General features: G+C 44.6%; 1 protein-coding gene and 1 pseudogene across 1 annotated transcript in view; one reads left to right on the top strand and one right to left on the bottom strand.

Moving 5' to 3' along the window:
• Positions 1–21,501, top strand: part of MYO10 (myosin X) — a 272,480-nt gene that overhangs the window by 108,491 nt on the left and 142,488 nt on the right. Inside the window, exon 3 of the mRNA XM_055246103.2 lies at positions 8,437–8,595. Coding sequence (XP_055102078.1) covers positions 8,437–8,595 — 159 coding nt within the window. The remainder of the gene's footprint in view (positions 1–8,436; positions 8,596–21,501) is intronic.
• On the bottom strand, positions 12,935–14,137 carry LOC134732701 (uncharacterized; annotated as a pseudogene).

The following is a 21,501-nucleotide window of genomic DNA, read 5'->3' on the forward strand; positions in this document are numbered from 1 at the left end:
AGCGACATCCCCAGAAACAATGTGGAATTCCAGGAAAAATCTAAACGAGGCCAGCCAACTTCGTGCGAAGGGATTAAAACAGGAGAAGAAAGTGTTATGACAAATAGCTTTTCATCACAGAGCTTACAGGCAAGGTTGTTGGGAAACATGGAGAACGCACACGCAGCCTCCCTTTGCCCGCTCCCTCCGCCCGCACAGGAGCTGTTCTGGAGAGTGTGTTCTCTCATCTTCAGAGCCTGGGCTCCTCCCGCCGCACTCCCTGAGACTCTTGCTTTTTCCTCATAGAATGCTCTATGTTGTTCTTTGTATTCTGTTCCCCTCATAGGAATTGCTACCTTTTATTGTGTTCTCGTTGTATGCCGGTCTCTGTGACTTTTACCTACATTATTTCCTTAGTTTTTATGGTAATTCTATGAGTTGTCTCTGGTCATCATCCTTATTTTACAGATGGAGAAAATACTGGGCCAGAGAAATGAAAATCTTGTTTGTTGTCCTTAAGTTATAGGTAGCAGAGATCTAGGAGAGGTCAATCCAGCTAGAAATGATTCTAAGGCCATGTTTGCCTCTTATTTCCACTCTTTTTTGTTTTATTTATTTATTTATTTAATTGAGACTGAGTCTTACTCTGTATCACCCAGGCTGGAGTGCAGTGGTGCAATCTTGGCTCACTGTAATCTCCACCTCCCAGGTTCAAGCGATTCTCGTGCCTCTGCCTCCCAAGTAGCTGGGATTACAGGCACCCACCACCATGCCCGGCTAATTTTTGTATTTTTAGTAGAGACAGGTTTTCACCATGTTGGCCAGGCTGGTCTTGAACTCCTGACCTCAAGTGATCTGCCAACCTTGGCTTCCGAAAGTGCTGGGATTACAGGCACGAACCACCATTTCCAGGTTTTGTTTTTTGAGACAGGGTCTCGCTGTCTTGTCCAGGCTGGAGTGTAATGACATGATCTCAGCACACTGCAACCTCCGCCCTCTGGGCTCAAGTAATTCTCGTGCCTCAGCCTCCTGAATAGCTGGGATTACAGGCATATGCCACTACATCCGGCTGTCCACTCTGCCTTTCTATATGTATAATAGCCATTTTGAGGGCCAGGACCATTCCTTCAGTATTTGTTGAGTCTGCCAGGGCTGGGCACTAGGGAGAAGATGGGCATGGTTCCTGCCTCAGAGTAGTGAGGTGTGAAGTCAACTGAGTGGGTCATAGCTGGCATTTAAAAGAAATGAAATAGGATATAAAATATAGGGAGGCATCAAACGTTGTGATGCTAAGTGTTGTGTTAGGAAACTTTTGTTAAACTACAGTAGTTCACAGGGAAAAACATACTTCTCACTGTGGGTTGTGGTCAGAAGAGTGTGAAAGATCCTGACCAAAAGGTTCCAGGGTGAGGGTGTGATGGCTTTTAAACAAGATAATGGATAAGTGATTATAATGTGTCATAAGGAGCAATGAGGACACACACGTGATAGAATAAAGAAGAGAGTGGCAGGGGTGCCTCTGGGCAAGACCATTGGTGTCTTCCGAGAGGATAACATTTGAGCTGAGACCCCAAGGTGCAGAGTAGCAGGAAGATAGTTGCCCAGACATGGGAAGAGGTGCAAGATCCAAGGCCAGGAAGGAGCAGAGGAATATTCTCAGAAACAGAGATAGTGTGGACCGTATTGTTTGACCATAATTAATGCAGTACAATTAGAAAATCTCAAAAATGTAAGCAGACTCCAATTCCTAGAAATCCTCCTCCTCCTTAACTTGGGTCAAATAAAAACGAATGAATATGACATAATATTGTCATGCTGATTTTGACTTACCTCTATTCAGTGTTTTTATTTCTTCGATTGTTTTTGAAAGTTTTTGTTTTGTTTTGTTTTGTTTTTTTGAGACAGAGTCTTGCTCTGTTGCCCAGTCTGGTGTGTAGTGGCGTGATCTTGGCTCACTGCAACCTCCGCCTCCCAGATTCAAGCGATTCTCCTGCCTCAGCCTCCTGAGTAGCTGGGACTACAGGCGCCCGCCACCACGCCCAGCTAATTTTTGTATTTTTAGTAGAGACGGGGTTTCACCATGTTGGCCAGGTTGGTCTCAGTCTCTTGACCTCGTGATTCGCCTGCCTTGACCTCCGAAAGTGCTGGGATTACATGAGTGAGCCACCGCGCCCGGCTGAAAGATGTTTTTGTGTTTTATGAAAAGTTTTACTTACAGGCATTGGCTTGTTGTCATCATTTTTTCTTAGTGTCTGCGTAGACATCTGGTTGTTCGGCATCTCAGGACATTTCTAGACCGTACTATTGACATTTTGGATAGTATTGGGTATTACTTTGATGTTTGGCAGCATTCCTGGCCTGTGCCCATTTAATGCCAGGTAGCACCGTTCTCCTCTCCCCCAAATTCTAACAACCAAAAATCTTTCCAGGTGTTGTCAAGTGTCCCCGGCAGTGGCGGGGGCGGGGAGGAGATTGAGAACCTCTACTCTAGAAGAAAAGCCCAGCTAGTGTGAGAGGAAGATGCCATGCTTGAGCATACTCTGTATGTCATCTATCGATTAGGGTTTTTTTTTTTTTTTTCATTTTAATTTCCCTTCAGTTGGAAAAGTTAGGTTTTAAGACTGGGGGCTCCTAATGACTTGTAATAAAAGAAATCTGTATATAAGCCCCTTCTCCAAGTTATGTTTTCAGTCGTATTGATGAGTTTCCTTTGTTCTGCCCCCACGCCAATCCAGTTTACCATGTCACCAGCGGTTTGTACTTCTAGAACAGGAACAGTTTGTTCTCAGATATCATTTTATCCAAGTGGATTTCTTGTCTGTTAATCCTCCATGTTTTGCTCATTCCTTACCTCCTTTTCCATGGTTTATACTCCATTAAAGTAACTCAGTTTATTCCGACTTGTGATTTTTAGAAAAACATCCTGTTACAGTATTGTGGCTCTTGTTTCTTTCAGGAAAAGTTCCATAAAAATAACTGCCCCCCCGCCCCCAGCCGGGCGCGGTGGCTCACGCCTGTAATCCCAACAGTTTGGGAGGCCGAGGCGGGCGGATCATGAGGTCAGGAGATCAAGACCATCCTGGCTAACACGGGGAAACCCCGTCTCTACTAAAAATACAAAAAATTAGTGGGGCGTGATGGCAGGCGCCTGTAGTCCCAGCTACTCGGGAGGCTGAGGCAGGAGAATGGCGTGAACCCTGGAGGCAGAGTTTGCAGTGAGCCGAGATCTCGCCATTGCACTCTAGCCTGGGCGACAGAGTGAGACTCCGTCTCAAAAAAGAAAAAAAAAAAAAAATCCCCCCTCCCACCCCACTTTTTTTTCTTCCCCCCCAAGATGGAGTCTTGCCCTGTCATCCAGACTGGAGTGCAGTGGTGCCCTCTCGGCTCACTACAACATCTGCCCCCCGGGTTCAAGTGATTCTTATGCCTCAGCCTCTTGATTAGCTAGGATTACCGTCATGCGCCACCACGCCTGGCTAATTTTTATGTTTTTAGTAGAGACGGCATTTCACCACGTTGGCCAGGCTGGTCTTGAACTCCTGGCCTCAAGTGTTTTTCTTGCCTCAGCCTCCCAAAGTGCTGGGATTACAGACGTGAGCTACTGAGCCCAGCCAGTAATCCCATTCTTTAAACTTAGAGTTTTCTTTCCTGCTGTATACCTTGCATGACTAATACCCTGCTAATTGTTGCACATAGAGGTGACTTTTGATAGTTCAAGAATCTCTCTTAAGAAATTCTTCAGTAAGATTGTAGGTCTCATTAATCCTTTGAAATCTTTCCAAATTAAATCAGGTGTTCACTCACCCAATAATGTATTAAGACACTAGAACGCAGGGCGCTGGTTCTGTTTCTCACCTCCTTAGGGTTTCCCCTTTAATGTTAATCCATCAGGCTGCCCCCGAATACTTGATGTAATTATAACCCCCAGGTACTCCTTAGTCCACCCTGACCTTCATTACGTTTCACGGACTCCATCACCACCTGTGATACTATCTATTCACTTGTGTATTTGTTTTTTATTTTCTTCCCTCGAATTGGAATGTAAGCTCGATCCCCAATGCCTAGAACACACCAGCCAAACAGTGTCTAAAAATTTGCTTGAATGAGTGATTTTCTAAATTTCTAAAATTTTTTCCTCGTGCGAATTATTTGCTTGACTTGTTTTTTTTTTTTTCCAACTTTTATTTTAAGTTTAGTTTGTCACGTAGGTAAACATGTGCCGTGGTGGCGTGCTGCACATGCCATCCCATCACCTGGGTCTTAAGCCCAGCATCCATTAGCTATTCTTCCTGATGCTCTCCCCAAATTTCTAAATGTATCTGATCCTTATTTAGCACCTTCTGAATGCCAGACAATGTTCTAAGATCTTTACAAACTTGAACCCACTTCTGAATGGATGGTTATCCTGCTTTTCCTCCACAAATACATTTTTCTGTACTATTCTCTCTCTTTTTTTTAATACTCATTGTTTTGAGCAGCTGCAATCCTATATCTCGACGTAATGTTGTTTTTTTTTTCTGTTCCTAGCCTTCTGTTTTATTCACGTAACTATTGTCTCCCATCATGATTCTGTCTTCCTGTGGTCCTGAGAAGGAATGGTTCTAGTTCTCTTGATTTTTCCACCCCTGGAATGCGCATACGTAACATGCTCCTGAAAATAGGAGGAAAGGAGCCGGGCATGGTGGCTCACGCCCGTAATCCCAAGACTTTGGGAGGCTGAGGCAGGTGGATCATGAGGTCGGGAGATCGAGACCATCCTGGCTAACACAGTGAAACCCAGTCTCTACTAAAAATACAAAAAATTAGCCAGGTGTGGTGGTGGGCGCCTGTAGTCCCAGCTGCTCGGGAGGCTGAGGCAGGAGAATGGTGTAAACCCAGGAGGTGGAGGTTGCAGTGAGCCGAGATCATGCCACTGCACTCCAGCCTGGGCAACAGAGCGAGACTCTGTCTCAAAAAAAAAAAAAAAGAAAATAGGAGGAAAGGAAGTCAAATGTATGAAGGTGGGGAACTCTAGTTTACAGGTTATAGCCCTGTTTTTCAGTGATGGTTTCCAGCTCTGAGCTGTTCACTTGTGCTGTACATTGTCTTGCTGTTCCTGGTGCATCAAAAAAGACAATGAAATGTGTGCATAGGATGTAAACAGTGAGTCATTTTATATATATACCTTATATAGATATTTTATACATATATATACATACACATACAAAACATCTTATATATTATACATTATACATATACAAAACATCTTATATATTATATATTATACATATATGTATATAAACATCTTACATAATATATTAAGATATAAGGTATCTTAAGATATAAGATCTTATATAATGTATATGTTTTAAATGTATAGATGTATAATATATAATATATAAGATGTTTTATATATGTAAAATACATATGATAATATATGACATATAAGATGTTTTATATATGTGTGAAATATACCATACACATTACATATAATATGTATGTGTATATTACATATATGTAAAATGTAATTAGTGTCTATGTTTTGTAGTGTCTTAAGTATTATGTATGATTATTTCCAGAAAGCAGAGTATGTATTAATATAAATAAAAGTGGCTGGGCGCGGTGGCTCACGCCTGTAATCCCAGCACTTTGGGAGGCCGAGGCGGGCGGATCACGAGGTCAGGAGATCGAGACCATCCTGGCTAACACGGTGAAACCCCGTCTCTACTAAAAAATACAAAAAAATTAGCCGGGCGAGGTGGCGGGCACCTGTAGTCCCAGCTACGCGGGAGGCTGAGGCAGGAGAATGGCGTGAACCCCGGGGGACGGAGCCTGCAGTGAGCCGAGATCGCGCCACTGCACTCCACCCTGGGTGAAAGAGCGAGACTCCTTCTCAAAAAAAAAAAAAAAAAAAAAAAAAAAACTATATATATATATTATGTATATAAAAGTAAAAATGCTAATATTCTAAATCTTCAAAATCTGGATTTCTCAGTATACCTAAACTGACAGTTGGTAGAAGCTGTTTGTTTTCACGTTGAGAAGGACTTGCTGGTGGTGACTTTGCAGGGGCTGGAGAGGGAGATAGTTGTGCTGGCTTCAGTGCCCTGTCTTCTTGCTTAGAAGAAAATTTGGGAAGGGAATTCAAGTTGTGCTGGCAGGAGCCTTGAGCCAGCAGAGTGAGATGAGACCTCAGGTGCGTGCCGGGAGCTGGCAGGTGGCATGGGCCCTTCTTTATACTACTTGGTTGGCCGGGAGTTGACCAGCAGGCAAGTTCTGTTTCTGCCCCACCCCTCTTGGCACTTTCTTTGGAAGACGCAAGTACCTGTCTGGTTGTAGCTCTTCTGAAAATGTGCCTGGATTGGCATCATGGGGATGTGGCGTGTTGGGGGAAGGCAGGGTGTTCTAGCTGTTTAACTTCTGGGAATTTCTAGGTTTCCCCAAGGCTGCTTCGACTCTGGCCTAAGTTTCTGTTTCTTAACTTTCTTCCAGGGTGTTGATGACTTAAAACGAAGGGTCTGCGTATTTCTTCACCCTTGAATGTCCTTGTGCCTTCGTTAACACCTTGTTGTTCTGGGTGCGAAGCGCTTCTACCCTGCTCCCTAGGTGGCCCCAGCCCTGTGGGGCTCATGTGGCAGGGTTGGCCACCTTACCATGAGATGGGGCCACCAGGACTGTCTCCTCTCCTGGTGGATGTCTGAGCCTAGGAGGCAGCTGGGGACAGTGGCTTTTCTTCATAAGAGACGGGTGGGCCCTTACCTTGGCCTCAAGCAGTTTCTCAGGACTGGCTTGACCAACTCTTGTGATTCATGTGGCAGAAATGCTACTGCTGAAGTTGTAATTTTTCTCTAGAAAAATGAAACATGCCATTTGTCATGGCTCATGAAAACCATTGGATTGGTACTTTTGCATTTCTTAGTGTGTCATTCTCCTTTGCAATAACATACCATTTGTTGCCATGTAGGCAGCCAGTCAGTATCTAAAAATAGCCTCTCCAATAAAAACATTCCACACATATGATTGCAGAAAATTGTTTTGTGTGCACACATGCACATGCTAGTGTGTGCGTGTCTGAAGGTTGAGCACTTTTCATGTTATTTAACATCCTTTTTTTTTAAATCTCTTGATGTTTTTATTTTACTTAAAGGAGGATTGTAATCCAAGTATTTAAAAACTACCAACTGTAGTAAATGAGTAAATGCGGAGTGGACCTCCGCAATCAAATGATTTTGTTATTGCTTGAGTTTGTAAAGCTGGTCAAGCTTTGGTCAACAGATGGAGCTTAATGTGATGTGGTTAATCCTGAACCAAATCACTTAGGACGAAGAGCACTGAGTAGACATTAGAAATCCATGCAAATTCAGCAATCTGACAGTACCAGAGTCACCTTATGCACATGCTACAATATGTCTGTAGCGCTCATTGCTGTTTTTGGAATTTTAAAGAAGATGGGTTCTTGAGCAAACAAGAAAACCAATTTTATTTTAAATCAGAGTGCATTTGTTCTGCCAAGAGAGTACACAAATGCTATATATCCTGGCTGAAAGGGAATATTGTCCAAGGAGATGTTCTAAATATTCCTGTGATGATGCGTTCCAGTCTTCGAAAAGATACATAGACTATTTAATCAATATGAATGTATATCATATTTAAAGTACTTAAACTAATAATTAAATGGAATAACTATTATAAAGCTTTGAAATTATATGATTCAATATGAAACATTAGGGAAACCAAATTACTTTCTAAAACTTAGAAAGTTTCTTAATTATTACTGATTTATATCAAACGGAGAAATAATGCAGAGAAGTGAACTATAAGTTTATAATTTCTGTGACTCCCAAAAGATGGTTCATACTTGAACTAATATCTTTTAGGAACATCTAATAGCAATGGTCAAAATAATTGCTTCTTTTAGAAATATATAGGTGACAGCTGGGCTCTGTGGCTCATGCCTGTAATCCCAGCACTTTTGGGGGGCCAAGAGGTGGATTGCTTGAGCCCAGGGGTTAGAGACCAGCCTGGGCAACATGACAAAACCCTGTATCTAAAAAAAAAAAAAAAAAAAAATTGCAAAAATTAGCTGGCTGGTGGCACATGCCTGTAGTCCCAGCTATTCAGGAGGCTGAAGTGTGAGGATCACTTGAGCCTCAGAGGTGGAGGCTGCAGTGAGCTGTAATCATGCCATGGCACTCCAGCCTGGGTGACAGAGTGAAATCATGCCTCAAAACAACAACAACAAAGATATATATATATATATATATATACACACACACACACACACACACACACACACAGAGAGAGAGAGAGGGATAGGTGACATAAAATGAAAAAGATTTTTGCAATATATTTTTTATTGTCCAATTTAGAATCTTTTTCCTGAAATTATACCAAGATTGTATTGTCAGTTTGGGAAACTTGTGTGAAAAATCACTTACTGCTGATAATGAAATAATTGAATTCCTCTCCTTCCCTCAGGTATTCACTTACAAGCAGAGCACAATTACCCACCAGAAGGTGACTGCTATGCACCCCACGAACGAGGGGGGTGTGGATGACATGGCGTCCTTGACAGAGCTCCATGGCGGCTCCATTATGTATAACTTATTCCAGCGGTATAAGAGAAATCAAATATATGTAAGTTCCACTTGTAATTCCTTTAAAAAGATCCTCACGTTTGAGTGAGTGCTTATTTTTGTTTTCAGAGAGTATTTCTTGCCTTTTGAGAACCCTTGTTAAAATCTAAGTAAAATTATGTTTTTAAGGGATTTGCCACATTAGAAACTTGGGTCAATAAATCATGTTTTCCTAGAGCTTATTGCCTAGGTTTTATTAGTGGGGATTTACTTTCTGTGGAAGGGTCTTCTGCACATCGAGGTAGTTTGACCTTGCTGCTTGTGAATACGCTCTGTTGTGTTCAGTTTCTAAGTGTTCTGCTACAGAAAGAAGTCACGGAGTTGTTAGACTGACCGAGGGAAAATGTTGACTTGTAGACATGAGTACTTGAGCTTGAGCTGTCTTTTCTGGATTTTTCTCTTTCTGTGGATTTTCAATCATTTTTCTGGCTCTGGAGCCCACTCTAGGGTGATACTTGCATTCAAGGGAACCCATCTTTCTAAGTTGCGGGATTCCTGTTTGCATTTTGAATGGAGAAATATGTAAAAAGTGGTCATGCACATTTTTCTCTCAACTTCTAAGAAATGTGACTATACCTCTATTATAAAGTGACATTTAAAAATCACTTGTTACAAATTTTTGACATGAAAGTACAGATACTGCATTATCTGTCAAGATCAGTTGACCTGCAGATTTTCTCCCCTTTTCCATCTGCCTGTTTGCAAGTCTTTATAGGAAACTAAAGGCAACTGGTTATGTATGTTTATTTCTCTTGTCCAGCTCAAATTTGTATCGTTTTTAAGCCAAAATTATAATACTTTAAAAACTCTTGATCTTTTAGTAATTTTTATTCTTTAGGAGTTACATTTCTCTTTGCCAATATGTTTGTGATTATGAGTAATAATAAATTAGCCTTTGCCAGGCGCCGTGGCTCACACCTGTAATCCCAGCACTTTGTGAGGCCAAGGTGGGTGGATCACGAGGTCAGGAGTTTGAGACAAGCCTGACCAACATGGTGAAATCCCGTCTCTACTAAAAATACAAAAACTAGCCAGGCTTGGGTGGTGCATGCCTGTAATCCTGGCTACTCAGGAGGCTGAGGCAGGAGAATTGCTTGAACCCGGGAGGCAGAGGTTGCAGTGAGCCAAGATCGTGCCACTGCACTCCAGCCTGGGCGACAGAGTGAAACTCGTTTCAAAAAAAAATAAACAAAAAATAAAAGGCCGGGTGCGGTGGCTTACGCCTGTAATCCCAGCACTTTGGGAGGCTGAGACAGGCAGATCACGAGATCAAGAGATCAGACCATCCTGGCCAACATGGTGAATCCCCGTCTCTACTAAAAATACAAAAGTTAGCTGGGCGTGGTGGCGTGTGCCTGTAATCCCAGCTACTCGGGAGCCTGAGGCAGGAGAATCGCTTGAACCTGGGAGGCAGAGTTTGCAGTGAGCTAAGATCACACCACTGCATTCCAACTTGGCGACAGCAAGACTCCATCTCAAAAAAAAAAAAAAAAAGAAAAGAAAAGAAAAGAAAAGAAAAGAAAAATCAGCCTTGGCCGGGCGCAGTGGCTCACGCCTATAATCCCAGCACTTTGGGAGGCCGAGGCGGGCGGATCACGAGGTCAGGAGATCGAGACCATCCTGGCTAACACGGTGAAACCCCGTCTCTACTAAAAATACAAAAAATTAGCCGGGCGAGGCGGCAGGCGCCTGTAGTCCCAGCTACACGGGAGGCTGAGGCAGGAGAATGGCGTGAACCCCGGGGGGCAGAGCCTGCAGTGAGCCGAGATCGCGCCACTGCACTCCAGCCTGGGTGAAAGAGCGAGACTCCGTCTCAAAAAAGAAAAAAAAAAAAAAAGAAATCAGCCTTAAAATGAATAGTAGGTGCTAATTGAAACCCAAGGCATGCTTAATATTCAGGTTCTTCCAATTTATCTACCCTTCGACTGAGAAAGGAGCTGGGAAAGAGAAAGAATTAGATATTTATGGGTTTAAACTGCTAAATTTTCCTCAGTTAAAAAAAAAGAGTGTATTTGCCTTTTTTTTTTTTTTTTTTTGAGACAGAGTCTCTCTTTGTCACCAGGCTGGAGTGTGGAGTGCAGTGGCGCGATCTTGGCTCACTGCAGGCTCCGCCTCCTGGGTTCAAGTGATTCTCCTGCCTCAGCCTCCCGAGTAGCTGGGACTACAGGTGTGCGCTACCACGCCCAGCTAATTTTTGTATTTTTAGTAGAGACGAGGTCACCACGTTGGCCACGATGGTCTCGATCTCCTGACCTTGAGATCGGCCCGCCTCGGCCTCCCAAAGTCCTGGGATTACAGGCATGAGCCACTGTGCCCGGCTCTTTTTTTTTTTTTTTTACACCGTGAAAGTGTCATTTTTGTCAGATCGACCTAATGTTTGCCAAATGTTTTCAAACAGCCCTGTCCAGAGAAATTCAATCATGCTGTAGTCCTCTGACTTGCTGAGCTAGCTTGTCCTCAGTCTTTAGATTAAAATATTTTCCATATGTTCAGAAGAGGTAATGTTTATACATGTTGGCATGAAAATGGCGATGCATTCTGTGTTTTGCATGAGCTGGCATAATATGCATTTATTTCTCTGTTCCCATCTCAAAAATCCCCTTGTAGATGACCAGTGAACTACCTCTTTCCCATAGAATACCACTACATAGGTATCCACGTGACTGCTGCACTGTGCGTGTGTTATTATTAAATATTTGACACTGTCTCGTAACTATTTGTTTACATAGCAGTTTCTTTGCTAGGTTTCTCAAGGACTTATTTTGTCTTCCTGGAGCGAAGGACACTGCCAGGCACCTGGTAGTTGTGCAATAAATGTTTATAAAATACACGCCATTCGTATTACAAATAGTCTTGTAGTTCATAAAATGTGAACCTGGATTTTACAATTTTTTATTGGTGTATGTCTCTTGTAGGTGCCGATAGGTTGAACTTACCTAATCGAAAACTCCAAATCCACAATGCTTTAAAATTCAAGACATTTTGCATGCTGATGTGATGCTGAAAGAAAATGCTCATTGGGAATATTTTGGATTTTGAATTTAACTTAAATTGTGCTTAACCAGTACATAGTATGCAAATATTCCAAAATCCAAAAAATATTGAAATCCACAACACTTTTTGTCCCAGGCATTTCACAGAAGGGATGCTCAATCTATATTTTGAAACTCATGCTTTGCTGTTGTTAGAGAAAAAACACAAGGTTTTTTTTTTTTTCTTTTTGTAATGGTGTCTTGCTGTGTTGCCCAGGCTAGACTCAAACTCCTGAGCTAAAGTGATCCTCCTGCCATAGCCTCCTGAGTACCTGGGATTACAGGCACGTGCTGGCATGTCCACCTAGACACAAGTTGTTATTGTACCTTTTCAATAGTCAAGAAAAAGTAAGTAAATTAGAAGGAAAAAAAAACTACACAAGGGGTTTAAAAGGCAGACCCTTTTAAAAAGTTTTTTATTTATTTTCCTCTTTTTATGATAATGTTGTTAAACCTGATAGCTAAATTGCCAATAAATACTATGAATAAGATCTTGGTCTTGGAATAAGGTCATATTCTTCCTAAGGGGAAACCCGCAGGATTTTTGTGCATCCAATTTGCAGTTCAGTTCAGTTAATTATGCCATTGTAGACTTTCTGTTTGAGGCTGGCAAAATTGTATATTATCCATAAAGTAGCCACCATGATTTTTTTTTTTTTTTTTTGAGAGTGAGGGAGTCTTGCTCTGTCCCCCAGGCTGGAGTGTAGTGGCGCGATCTCGGCTCACTGCAAGCTCCGCCTCCCGGGTTCACGCCATTCTCCTGCCACAGCCTCCCGAGTAGCTGGGACTACAGGTGCCCGCCACCACACCCGGCTAGTTTTTTTTTGTATTTTTAGTAGAGACGGGGTTTCACCATGTTAGCAGGATGGTCTTGATCTCCTGACCTCGTGATCCGCCCGCCTCGGCCTCCCAAAGTGCTGGGATTACAGGCTTGAGCCACCGTGCCTGGCCACCACCATGATTTTTTAAAATTATCATTGAAGCCATTTACTGGAGATGCCAGCGTCTGTTGGACTCCGCTCGCATCGAGACAAGACCGCCATCTGTCAGAACAGCCACTGCTTCTCCACATTTGATCCTGGCTCGGAGCAATGCCTGTCTATATCTTTAAAAGAGAAAAAAAATGAAACGACTTGAATTGTTCCAGAGATGTTGCATTCATTTTCTGTTGCTGGATAACCAATTACCATAAGTGTACCAACTTTAAAGAACAAAGCGGCCAGGTGCGGTGGCTCACGCCTGTAATCCCAGCACTTTGGGAGGCAGAGGGGGGTGGATCACGAGGTCAGGAGATCGAGACCATCCTGGCTAACATGGTGAAACCCCGTCTCTACTAAAAAATAAGTACAAAAAATTATCTGGGCGTGGTGGCGGGCACCTGTAGTCCCAGCTACTCGGGAGGCTGTGGCAGGAGAATGGCGTGAGCCCAGGAGGCGGAGCTTGCAGTGAGCCGAGATCGTGCCACTGCACTCCAGCCTGGGCGACAGAGCGAGACTCCGTCTCAGGGAAAAAAAAAAAGAACAAAGCTACTTGCCCTCTTACAGTTCTGTAGGTCGAAAGTCCCATAGGTCTCACCGGTGTCCCTCCTCAAGGTGTCAGCAGGGCTGCGTCTCTTTCCAGAGGCTCTAGGGGAGGATCCATTTCCTGCTCATTGTGGCTGTTGGCTGAATTCAGTTACTTGCAGTTGGACGACTGAGGTCCTTGTTTTCTTGCTGACTGTCACATGAGGGCTGTTCCCAGCTTCCAGAGGCCGCTCACATTCCCTGGTCTCCTGATCTGTGGCTCCCTTTCTTCATCTTCAGTGCCAGTAACCATGTTTAGCTTCCCTCTCATGGCTTCAGATATTTCCTCCTTCTCCTCCACTGTCTTCTTTCTCTCTCTCTGACTGCAGCCAAGAAAGGCTCTCTGCTTTTAAGGCCTCACGTGATTAGATGGGGCCTCCCTGGATGATTTCCCCATCTCAGGCTTCATAACCGTAATCACCTGTGCAGAGCTCCTTTGCCATGTGACATTATCTAGTCACAGGCTCTGGGATGAGTGTGGATGGATGTTTTTGCGGGAGGAGCCATTATTCTGCCCACCATAGGTGTCCTTCTTTTTTTGTTGTTGTTTTTTAGAGACAGGGTCTCACTTTGTCACCTGGGCTGGAATGCAGTGACATGATCACTGTTCACTGCAGCCTCTAACTAACTCCTGGGCTCAAGTGATTCTCTCGCCTGAGTATATATATAGTACTGCAGTATATAATATATGGGACTATAGGTGTGAGCCACTGCACTTGGTTAATTTTTAAGTTTTTTTATTTTTATTTTTTTAATTTATAAAACATTGCTATGTTGCACAGGCTGGTCTTGAACTCCTGGGCTCAAGTGATCCTCCTGCCTGGGCCTTCCAACGTGTTAGGATGACAGGCATGAACCTCCGCATTCAGCCAGGTACTCTCCTTTGAGTCATATCATCGAGGAGAGACTCCTGTGGCATTTTCCCCCTGCTGGCGTCTGGATGTTTCATTATTTGTTGACTTTCTGTTCTGAGCTGGCAGGTTCTGTGGGTTGCTAGCAAGTGGCTCATCGCCAGGTAGAGAGGCTGCCATTCTTTGCTAAGGAGTACTGTTACCTTTTTCTCCTTGGGGACTGATCTTTTTATCTGAGAACTTTGTCAGAAACCAGGAAAATTTTTTTTTCTTGTAGCTTTTGGCATCTTCTATTGAAATGGGGTAGAAAGTGATAAAAAAAAATAAAAGCACCCAGAATAAGTTAGAGTTGATCCCCTCCTTCCTTCACTAACCTCCTCTTTGGCTCTGTATTGATAATTGAATCTTTCTGAACACTAGTTTTTAAAGTTAACGTGTTTTCAAAGGTCAGATATTATAATCCCTCTAACAGGGATGTTTTAAAGTAAAAGAAGTGAAAGCTCTGGGAACTTTAACCTTTGTACCTTTCTCTCCATCTTAGCCATCCCATAGCAACAAGTGTTTATTTAGAAAGTTCTTGCCTTGAACTTGGCTCCATTTTAAGGGGGATTTGGAAGAAGTTTACAGCATCATCCCTAGCCTCAAAGCTTGCAATTTAGTGGGGAGATAACACCAAGGCCAGCTCACAGCACATGGCCTTGGATAGCTGAAGGCCTGTCATTGAGGGTTATGTGAGGATGACACAGGATTGGATTTGACTGTGCTTATGAAGCCCCTGAACCTTACTGCTGGGCCCTTTAGCTATTCCTGTGGGTGCATCTCTGTCCCAGGCTTGTCCTTGAGGGAACAGAGGCCGTACCGAGTTTGATGCCAGTGTCTGTAGGTCTGGACTGTGTTGTTTAAGCTGCAGTGCCTGGGTTAGAGCCCCTCTGCACTGGCTGTAACTGCCTGTGCAGCAGCCCCGCCTTCTGTGCCCCTGCTCGGTTCTCTTCCTGGAACTCCCAGGCTCTTCCTGCCTGAGACTTCCCCTTGCCAACCTTATCCTTCCTCTGGCCACTTCGAGACTAGAGCCCTGCTGAGCTCCCAGGTCCCTGCCAGGGGCCCCAGGTTTCCACCTTGAACCTCTTGGCTATGGGTTTGCTGCCTGGAGGGGAGGGAGTTGGCTCTCTCCTGATTGCCCCCTTCCTTGGAGAGGGTCTGATGAGGGCCTAGACTTCTTCATCTCCTGCCACTGCCTGCTAAGACCTGGCGAGGACAAATACCCGCTAAGGAGAGGAGGAGCAGGGTATGTGTTTGTGGTACAGTGATGTAACCTATGCGTGGCTTAGGAAGCCCTATGGAGGTGGTGGTGGTGGTGACACTACAAAGGCATGAGATCAATCAGGGTTTGGTAGAAAGCCTGGCATGGTGGCTCATGCCTGTAATCCCAGCCCTTTAGGAGGCTGAGGCGGGAGGATCGCTTGAGCCCATGAGTTCAAGACAAGCCTGGACAATTTGGCGAAGTCCCATCTCTACAAAAGATTGCAAAAATTAGCCAGCCGTGGTGGCGTGCCCCTGTAGTCCCTTCTACTCAGGAAGCTGAGGTGGGAGGATTGCCTGAGCCGGGGAGGTTGAGGCAGCAGTGAGCCGAGATTGTGTCACTGTACTCCAGCCTGGGCAACAGAGCAAGACCCTGTCTCAACAAAAGAAAAAAAAAAGAATTGATGAGAAGGAAAGGCCAGTGAACACCACACGTGAAGATGGAGAGATGAGAGCGAGTTTGATGTGGCCTCACTGCAGCAGGAGAAGTCTGCCTTTGCCCATGGAATCAGATGCTTGCTCGGGAATGTGCAGAAATTAGGTGGGATGGGCAGCCTGGGGTTAGAAGCCTTAAACCATTGGTTCCCCACCTAGGATGATTCTGCCCTGGGGACATTTTGTAATATCTAAAAGACATTTTTGGTCTCATAGCTATGGTCAAGTGATGCTACTGGCATTTACTGAGTAGAGACCAGGGATGCTGAGAAACATATCGGAGTGCCTGGGGCAGCCCCAGAGTCATCTGGCCTAAGATGTCAGTGGTGCCAGAACATCCCTTCCCCACTTACAGCTCACCTGGAAAGTTTGGGGCTGATGGTACACAGACCCCACTATATTTGTTAAAGTTTTCTTTTTTCTTTCTTTTCGTTTCTGTTTTTTTTTTTTTTTTTGAGACGAAGTCTTGCTCTTTCACCCAGGCTGGAGTACAGTGGTGCCATGTCGGCTCACTACAACCTCCACCTCCCGGGTTCAAGCAATTCTCCTGCTTCAGTCTCCTGAGTAGCTGGGATTACAGGCATCCGCCACCACACCCGGCTAATTTTTGTATTTTTTTGTAGAGACAGGGTTTCACCACGTTGGCCAGGCTGGTCTCGAACTGACCTTGGGAGATCCGCCCACCTTGGCCTCCCAAAGTGTTGGGATTACAGACGTGAGCCACTACGCCTGGCCTTTATTTTGTTTTAGAGACAGGATCCCGCTCTGTCACCCAGGCTGGAGTGCAATGGTGCAATCATAGTTCTTTGCAGCCTTGACCTCCCAGGTCAGCCTCTAGAGCAGCTGGGACTACAGGCATGCACCACCACGCCCGGCTAATTTTTAAATGTTTGTCAAGACTGGGATCTTGCTGTGTTGTCCAGGCTGATCTTGAACTCTTGACCTCAAGCCATCCTCCCACCTTGACCTCCCAAAGTGCTGGGATTTATAGGCATGAGCCACCACACCCAGTCTGTTTAAAGTTTTCTGAAAGGATAATTTCTCTAAGAAAAATTTGAGAAGATTTAAGAGGGAAGTGATACGGCTGAGAGACGGGAAAGGACAGATGGGCTGAGAGCGTGTTGCAGTAATTTGGGGAAGGGCTGAGGGTTTTAGACCAGGGTAGAGATGGGAGAAGAGTCATGGGGACTGTGGGGAGGGAGGTGAAGGAAGAGGCTGCATGTCACTGTCTCCCGGTCTTGTCAAGTGCTGTGGCTGTGAAAACGTGGCACTTACCGTCCTGGAAGCTCCTGAGCAGAGTGAGAACAAGTGTTTTTTAGGTGCCTGTCTTCTGTCTTCCTGTGCTGTCTGGCCCTGGATCATCTCAAATTATTATGTACCCAGCATCTAAGCACAGTGTTGACAAGAGCAGGAGAGGTTTCTGTTGTACCGAAGACAAGCTCAGTGGCCAGAGTGGAAGGGCTGCCAGGTTCCGAGGTGTGGCAGTTTTGTTTCCTGCTAAATGGAAGAGAAGCACGTTCTCCTCATTATAGGGACTGTGGAGCTCCGGGTCAGTTGCACGGAGGAGACTCCTCTCCCAGTCTCTAAGGAATGGCTCAGAACCACATCACTGGGAGAGCTGCAGGGAACTTCAGCGGTCGCCTGCAATTATGGTGTTGAGGCTGTCTCCAGAGGAAGCTCTTCCCTGTTCCACCCAGCCTTTCGGTTAGTTTGTTGGTCTTGCCGAACAAACAGCACAGAGATCAGAATCAAAGGAGCCAATTTTAAGAACTGGGGCCGTTTCTAAAGATAAATGCTTCTGTAAGCACGAACTATGCTTCACAGCTAATGTATTTTTAGATGTTTCAAAAATATCCTCATTTGGTTAGGTGGCATTCCACCCCGAATCTGCAAATGTGTTTGATGTTGCTTCTGAATTAACTTTGAAGCCTGCATCTGTCAGTCAAAATGTGTTAGCAGGCATCAGCCAGAGAATGGCCTGTTGATTTTAGCAGCCGGTTGAACCGAGTTCACCTGCACAGAAGTCACGGCCTGCTTGCCATGTGAAGGCTGGGCGTACCCTGCCTTGGAGTGGACTGGACTGTTTGGGAATCTTGCAAATTGAAATCTGCGTTTCATTTTCTTGAGTTGAGTCTTTCCAAGGTAGACTTGGTTGGCTTGTTTCCATCCCTTTCCAAGGCTTGAGTCAAGTAACAGCGCGCCTCTCATGGAGGCAGCGTGGCCTGAAGGCCGCGTGGTTGGTTGGTTAGCACTGTCTTGGCATTGGGGTGCTCTTGGGACAGATGAACACAGTGCAGTTTGTCAGGACTTTCTGGGTTTTTTTTGGCTTTTTTTTTTTTTTCACATGAAATCAAGACTCGTAGCCAAAAGATGATTGTAACCATCTGTCTGACTCTATGTATTTTAAAACTTTACCAAACATTTATGCTCCGGAGCGGCCGCTTCCACATCAGCACATGAGAGTAGCAATTTGAAACTTGTTTTTTTGTGATTTTTTTTTTTTTTTCTTCCTTGTCTGCCTTTGGGTTTAGATTCCTTTCAAGGCTGGACGCGGTGGCTCATGCCTGTAATCCCAGCACTTTGGGAGGCTGAGGCAGGCGGATCACAAGGTCAGGAGTTTGAGACAAGCCTGGCCAACATGGTGAAACCCCATCTCTACTAAAAATACAAAAATCAGCCGGGCGTGGTGGCAGGTGCCTGTAATCCCAGCTACTCAAGAGGCTGAGGCAGGAGAATCGCTTGAACCTGGGAGGAGGAGATTGCAGTGAGCCGAGATTGTGCCACTGCACTCCAGCCTATGCAATAGAGTGAGACTGTCTCAAAAATAATAATAATTAAAAAAGATACATTCCTTTCAATCAGGAGAGAATTTTAGTCAGAAATTCACTCAGGTGAAATGGAAATGCCAGCCTCTACCTTGAACACCTTGACTTCAGTTAACAACTCGTCTCTTGTGATGGTTTAATTTTCAACAAACTTGAATGTTTCACGATTTTTAAAAAATCGTTTCTAAGTGTCTATTTTTTATTTTTATTTATTATTATTTAGACCTCACTCTTTCGCCCAGGCTGGAGTGTAGTGGTGCGATCATAGCTCACCACAGCCTCCAACTTCTGGGCTCCAGCAGTCCTCCTACCTCAGCTTCCCAGGTGCATGCCACCACACCCAGTTAATTTTTTGTATTTTTAAAATTTTCTGTAGAGATGGAGGCTTGTTGTGTTGCTCAGGCTGGTCTCAAATTTCTGGCCTCAAGCAATCCTCCCACCTGGGCTTCCTAAAGTGCTGAGATTACAGGCATGAGTCACTACACCTGGCTGAAATGTTGCTAATTGTTTAATTGGACAACGTCAGACAGTTTGGTTATGTAGAAGGTAGTGGGCATAAAGCACTAGAAAACAGTTAAAACGTGAATTTATTTGGTGGATTGGTGGTGAAATCGTGTGTCCTCAGCATATCGATGCCGATGCTGCCCTGCCTGGGTACCAGGCTCTGTGTTAGGCTCCAAGGATGCAGAATGACTCTGGCTTACAGGAGTGGCTTGTTGAAAGATTGAATAAATGAAAGGCACCTAACTGGTTAGTGAAGATAGACACAGGCAAACCATGAACAATAGCTCAGGGTGACAATGGGTGTGATAAAAATACATGGGAACACAAAGAAGGAGCGTCACAACGAGGAGGGGGTGAGAGGGTCAGAAAATGATTCCTCGCTGAGGTGCTATTAATAGTTGGCCTGAGTTTTGAGCATATGTAGAGGAATTTGGCCAAGAAGGAGGGTAGCTGTCCTGGCAGCAGATCATCATGTGGAAAGACAGGAAATAGCGTGATGCGTTGTTATTTAATAACCAGCGCAGGACATTCTAGATGCCAGAACAAAGGTTGCATGCTGCTGGCTGGCAAGGCGGTCGAGAGCAGTGGAGGAAGGAATGGCTCTGTGCAACTCAGTGAGCTTGAACGGACTCATGAAAGCTGTAGGGGATAACTTGAAGCATGCGTTTTAGGGAGGCGTCACTTGGCCACAGGGTGGTGGATGAGAAAGGAGGGGCTTCCAGTTAGGAGGGGTTAGTGTGTGAGATACCAAGAGGTAGATGCTAAGTGTTTAACTGGGTTTGGGGGCCAAGTAAGCTGAATTTCTGTAGGATTACTGGATTACTCATTTGGGTAGGCTGTGGTGCCATTTGTCAAGTTGTAACTATGTGTGAAGTAACAGGTGTTTGGGGGAGATTAGCCATGTCTGTTGAGTTTGAGCCAGTGGACCACTGAACATATGGATCTGTAACTTACAGCTGAAGTTGCACTCAAGATAAAGATTTAGGAAGTAAGTCACTGCCATATTTAGCCGAGGTGTTTGAGAGAGAAGGAAAGCAGGGGGATGGTGAGTACGAAATAAATCTGGATAATGGAGCTCACTTCTTAACAATTCTTCCCTTTAGCTGCCATAGCACGGACTTTAAATAACCCATTTCCCCAGTGCATTTCAAATTGTATCTTCTACATCCAGCTTTTCAGGACTACATGACGAAAAGCATTGTGGTTTTATTTTCATTAACAATAGCGATGATACGTACCTCTGATTTATGTAGCACATAGCGGTCATGTGGGCTAACAGAGGAGCCCTTGTTGTTACTGATCAGAATCTTAGTCCCGGGGGAGTGAAGCAGTGCCAGGGGAGGTTCTTCAGGACTGTGGACTTGGTGTCTTCTGGCTTGACCAAACCATGCTGTTTAGATGAGTTATTCTGCATTGGGATTGTGATGTCCAAACTGGGTCCCTTGGTCTCTATAAGCACCCTGTATGAGGCCACTGAGTCAGTTTAAGTTTTCTCAGTTATACTTGATTTTTTTTTTCTTTTTTTTGAGACGGAGTCTCGCTGTGTCGCCCAGGCTGGAGTGCAGTGGCATGATCTTGGCTCACTACAAGCTCCTCCTCCTGGGTTCATGCCATTCTTCTGCGTCAGCCTCCCGAGTAGCTGGGACTACAGGCACCCGCCACCGCGCCCAGCTAATTTTGTTATATTTTTAGTAGAGATAGGGTTTCACTGTGTTAACCAGGATGGTCTCGATCTCCTGACCTTGTGATCCGCCCGCCTCCACCTCCCAAAATGCTGGGATCACAGGTGTGAGCCGCCACCCGGCCTTTTTTTGGAGGTAGAGTCTCACTCTGTGGCCCAGGCTGGAGTGCAGTGGTGTGATCTCAGTTCACTGCAACCTCTGGCTCACTGCAACCTCCACCTCCCGATTCTTCTACCTCAGCATCCCCAGTAGCTGGGATTACAGGCGCCCGCCACCATGCCCAGCTAATATTTTTTTTAATTGTAATAGAGATGGGGTTTTGCCATGTTGGCCAGGCTGGTCTCGAACTCCTGACCTCAAAGGACCCACCTGCCTCAGCCTCCCAAAGTGCTGGGATTATAGGCATGATCCACTGCACCTGGCCAGTTACACTTAATTTAAAAAAAAAAATTATTGGCTGTATTTAAGATATACAACATGATGTTTTGATATACATATGCATGCTGAAGTCAAATGATACTTGATTTTTTGGGGGGTGTGAAATTTGATACTAGGTGTTATACCCTTAGCCCTTTTGAAAACCTTGACTAGGTAGATTTTGGATTGAAGAAATGAAGTGAGCTTCTCCCAACATTTTTAAGCAATTTGTGCTGCAGCTGTTCCAAATTATTAAAATGGGCAAGGGAATGTATTTTGGGGGTGAGTTATGTGGAAATT

Source organism: Symphalangus syndactylus, chromosome 16 (assembly GCF_028878055.3).
Source record: "Symphalangus syndactylus isolate Jambi chromosome 16, NHGRI_mSymSyn1-v2.1_pri, whole genome shotgun sequence".
Lineage (NCBI taxonomy): Eukaryota > Metazoa > Chordata > Mammalia > Primates > Hylobatidae > Symphalangus > Symphalangus syndactylus.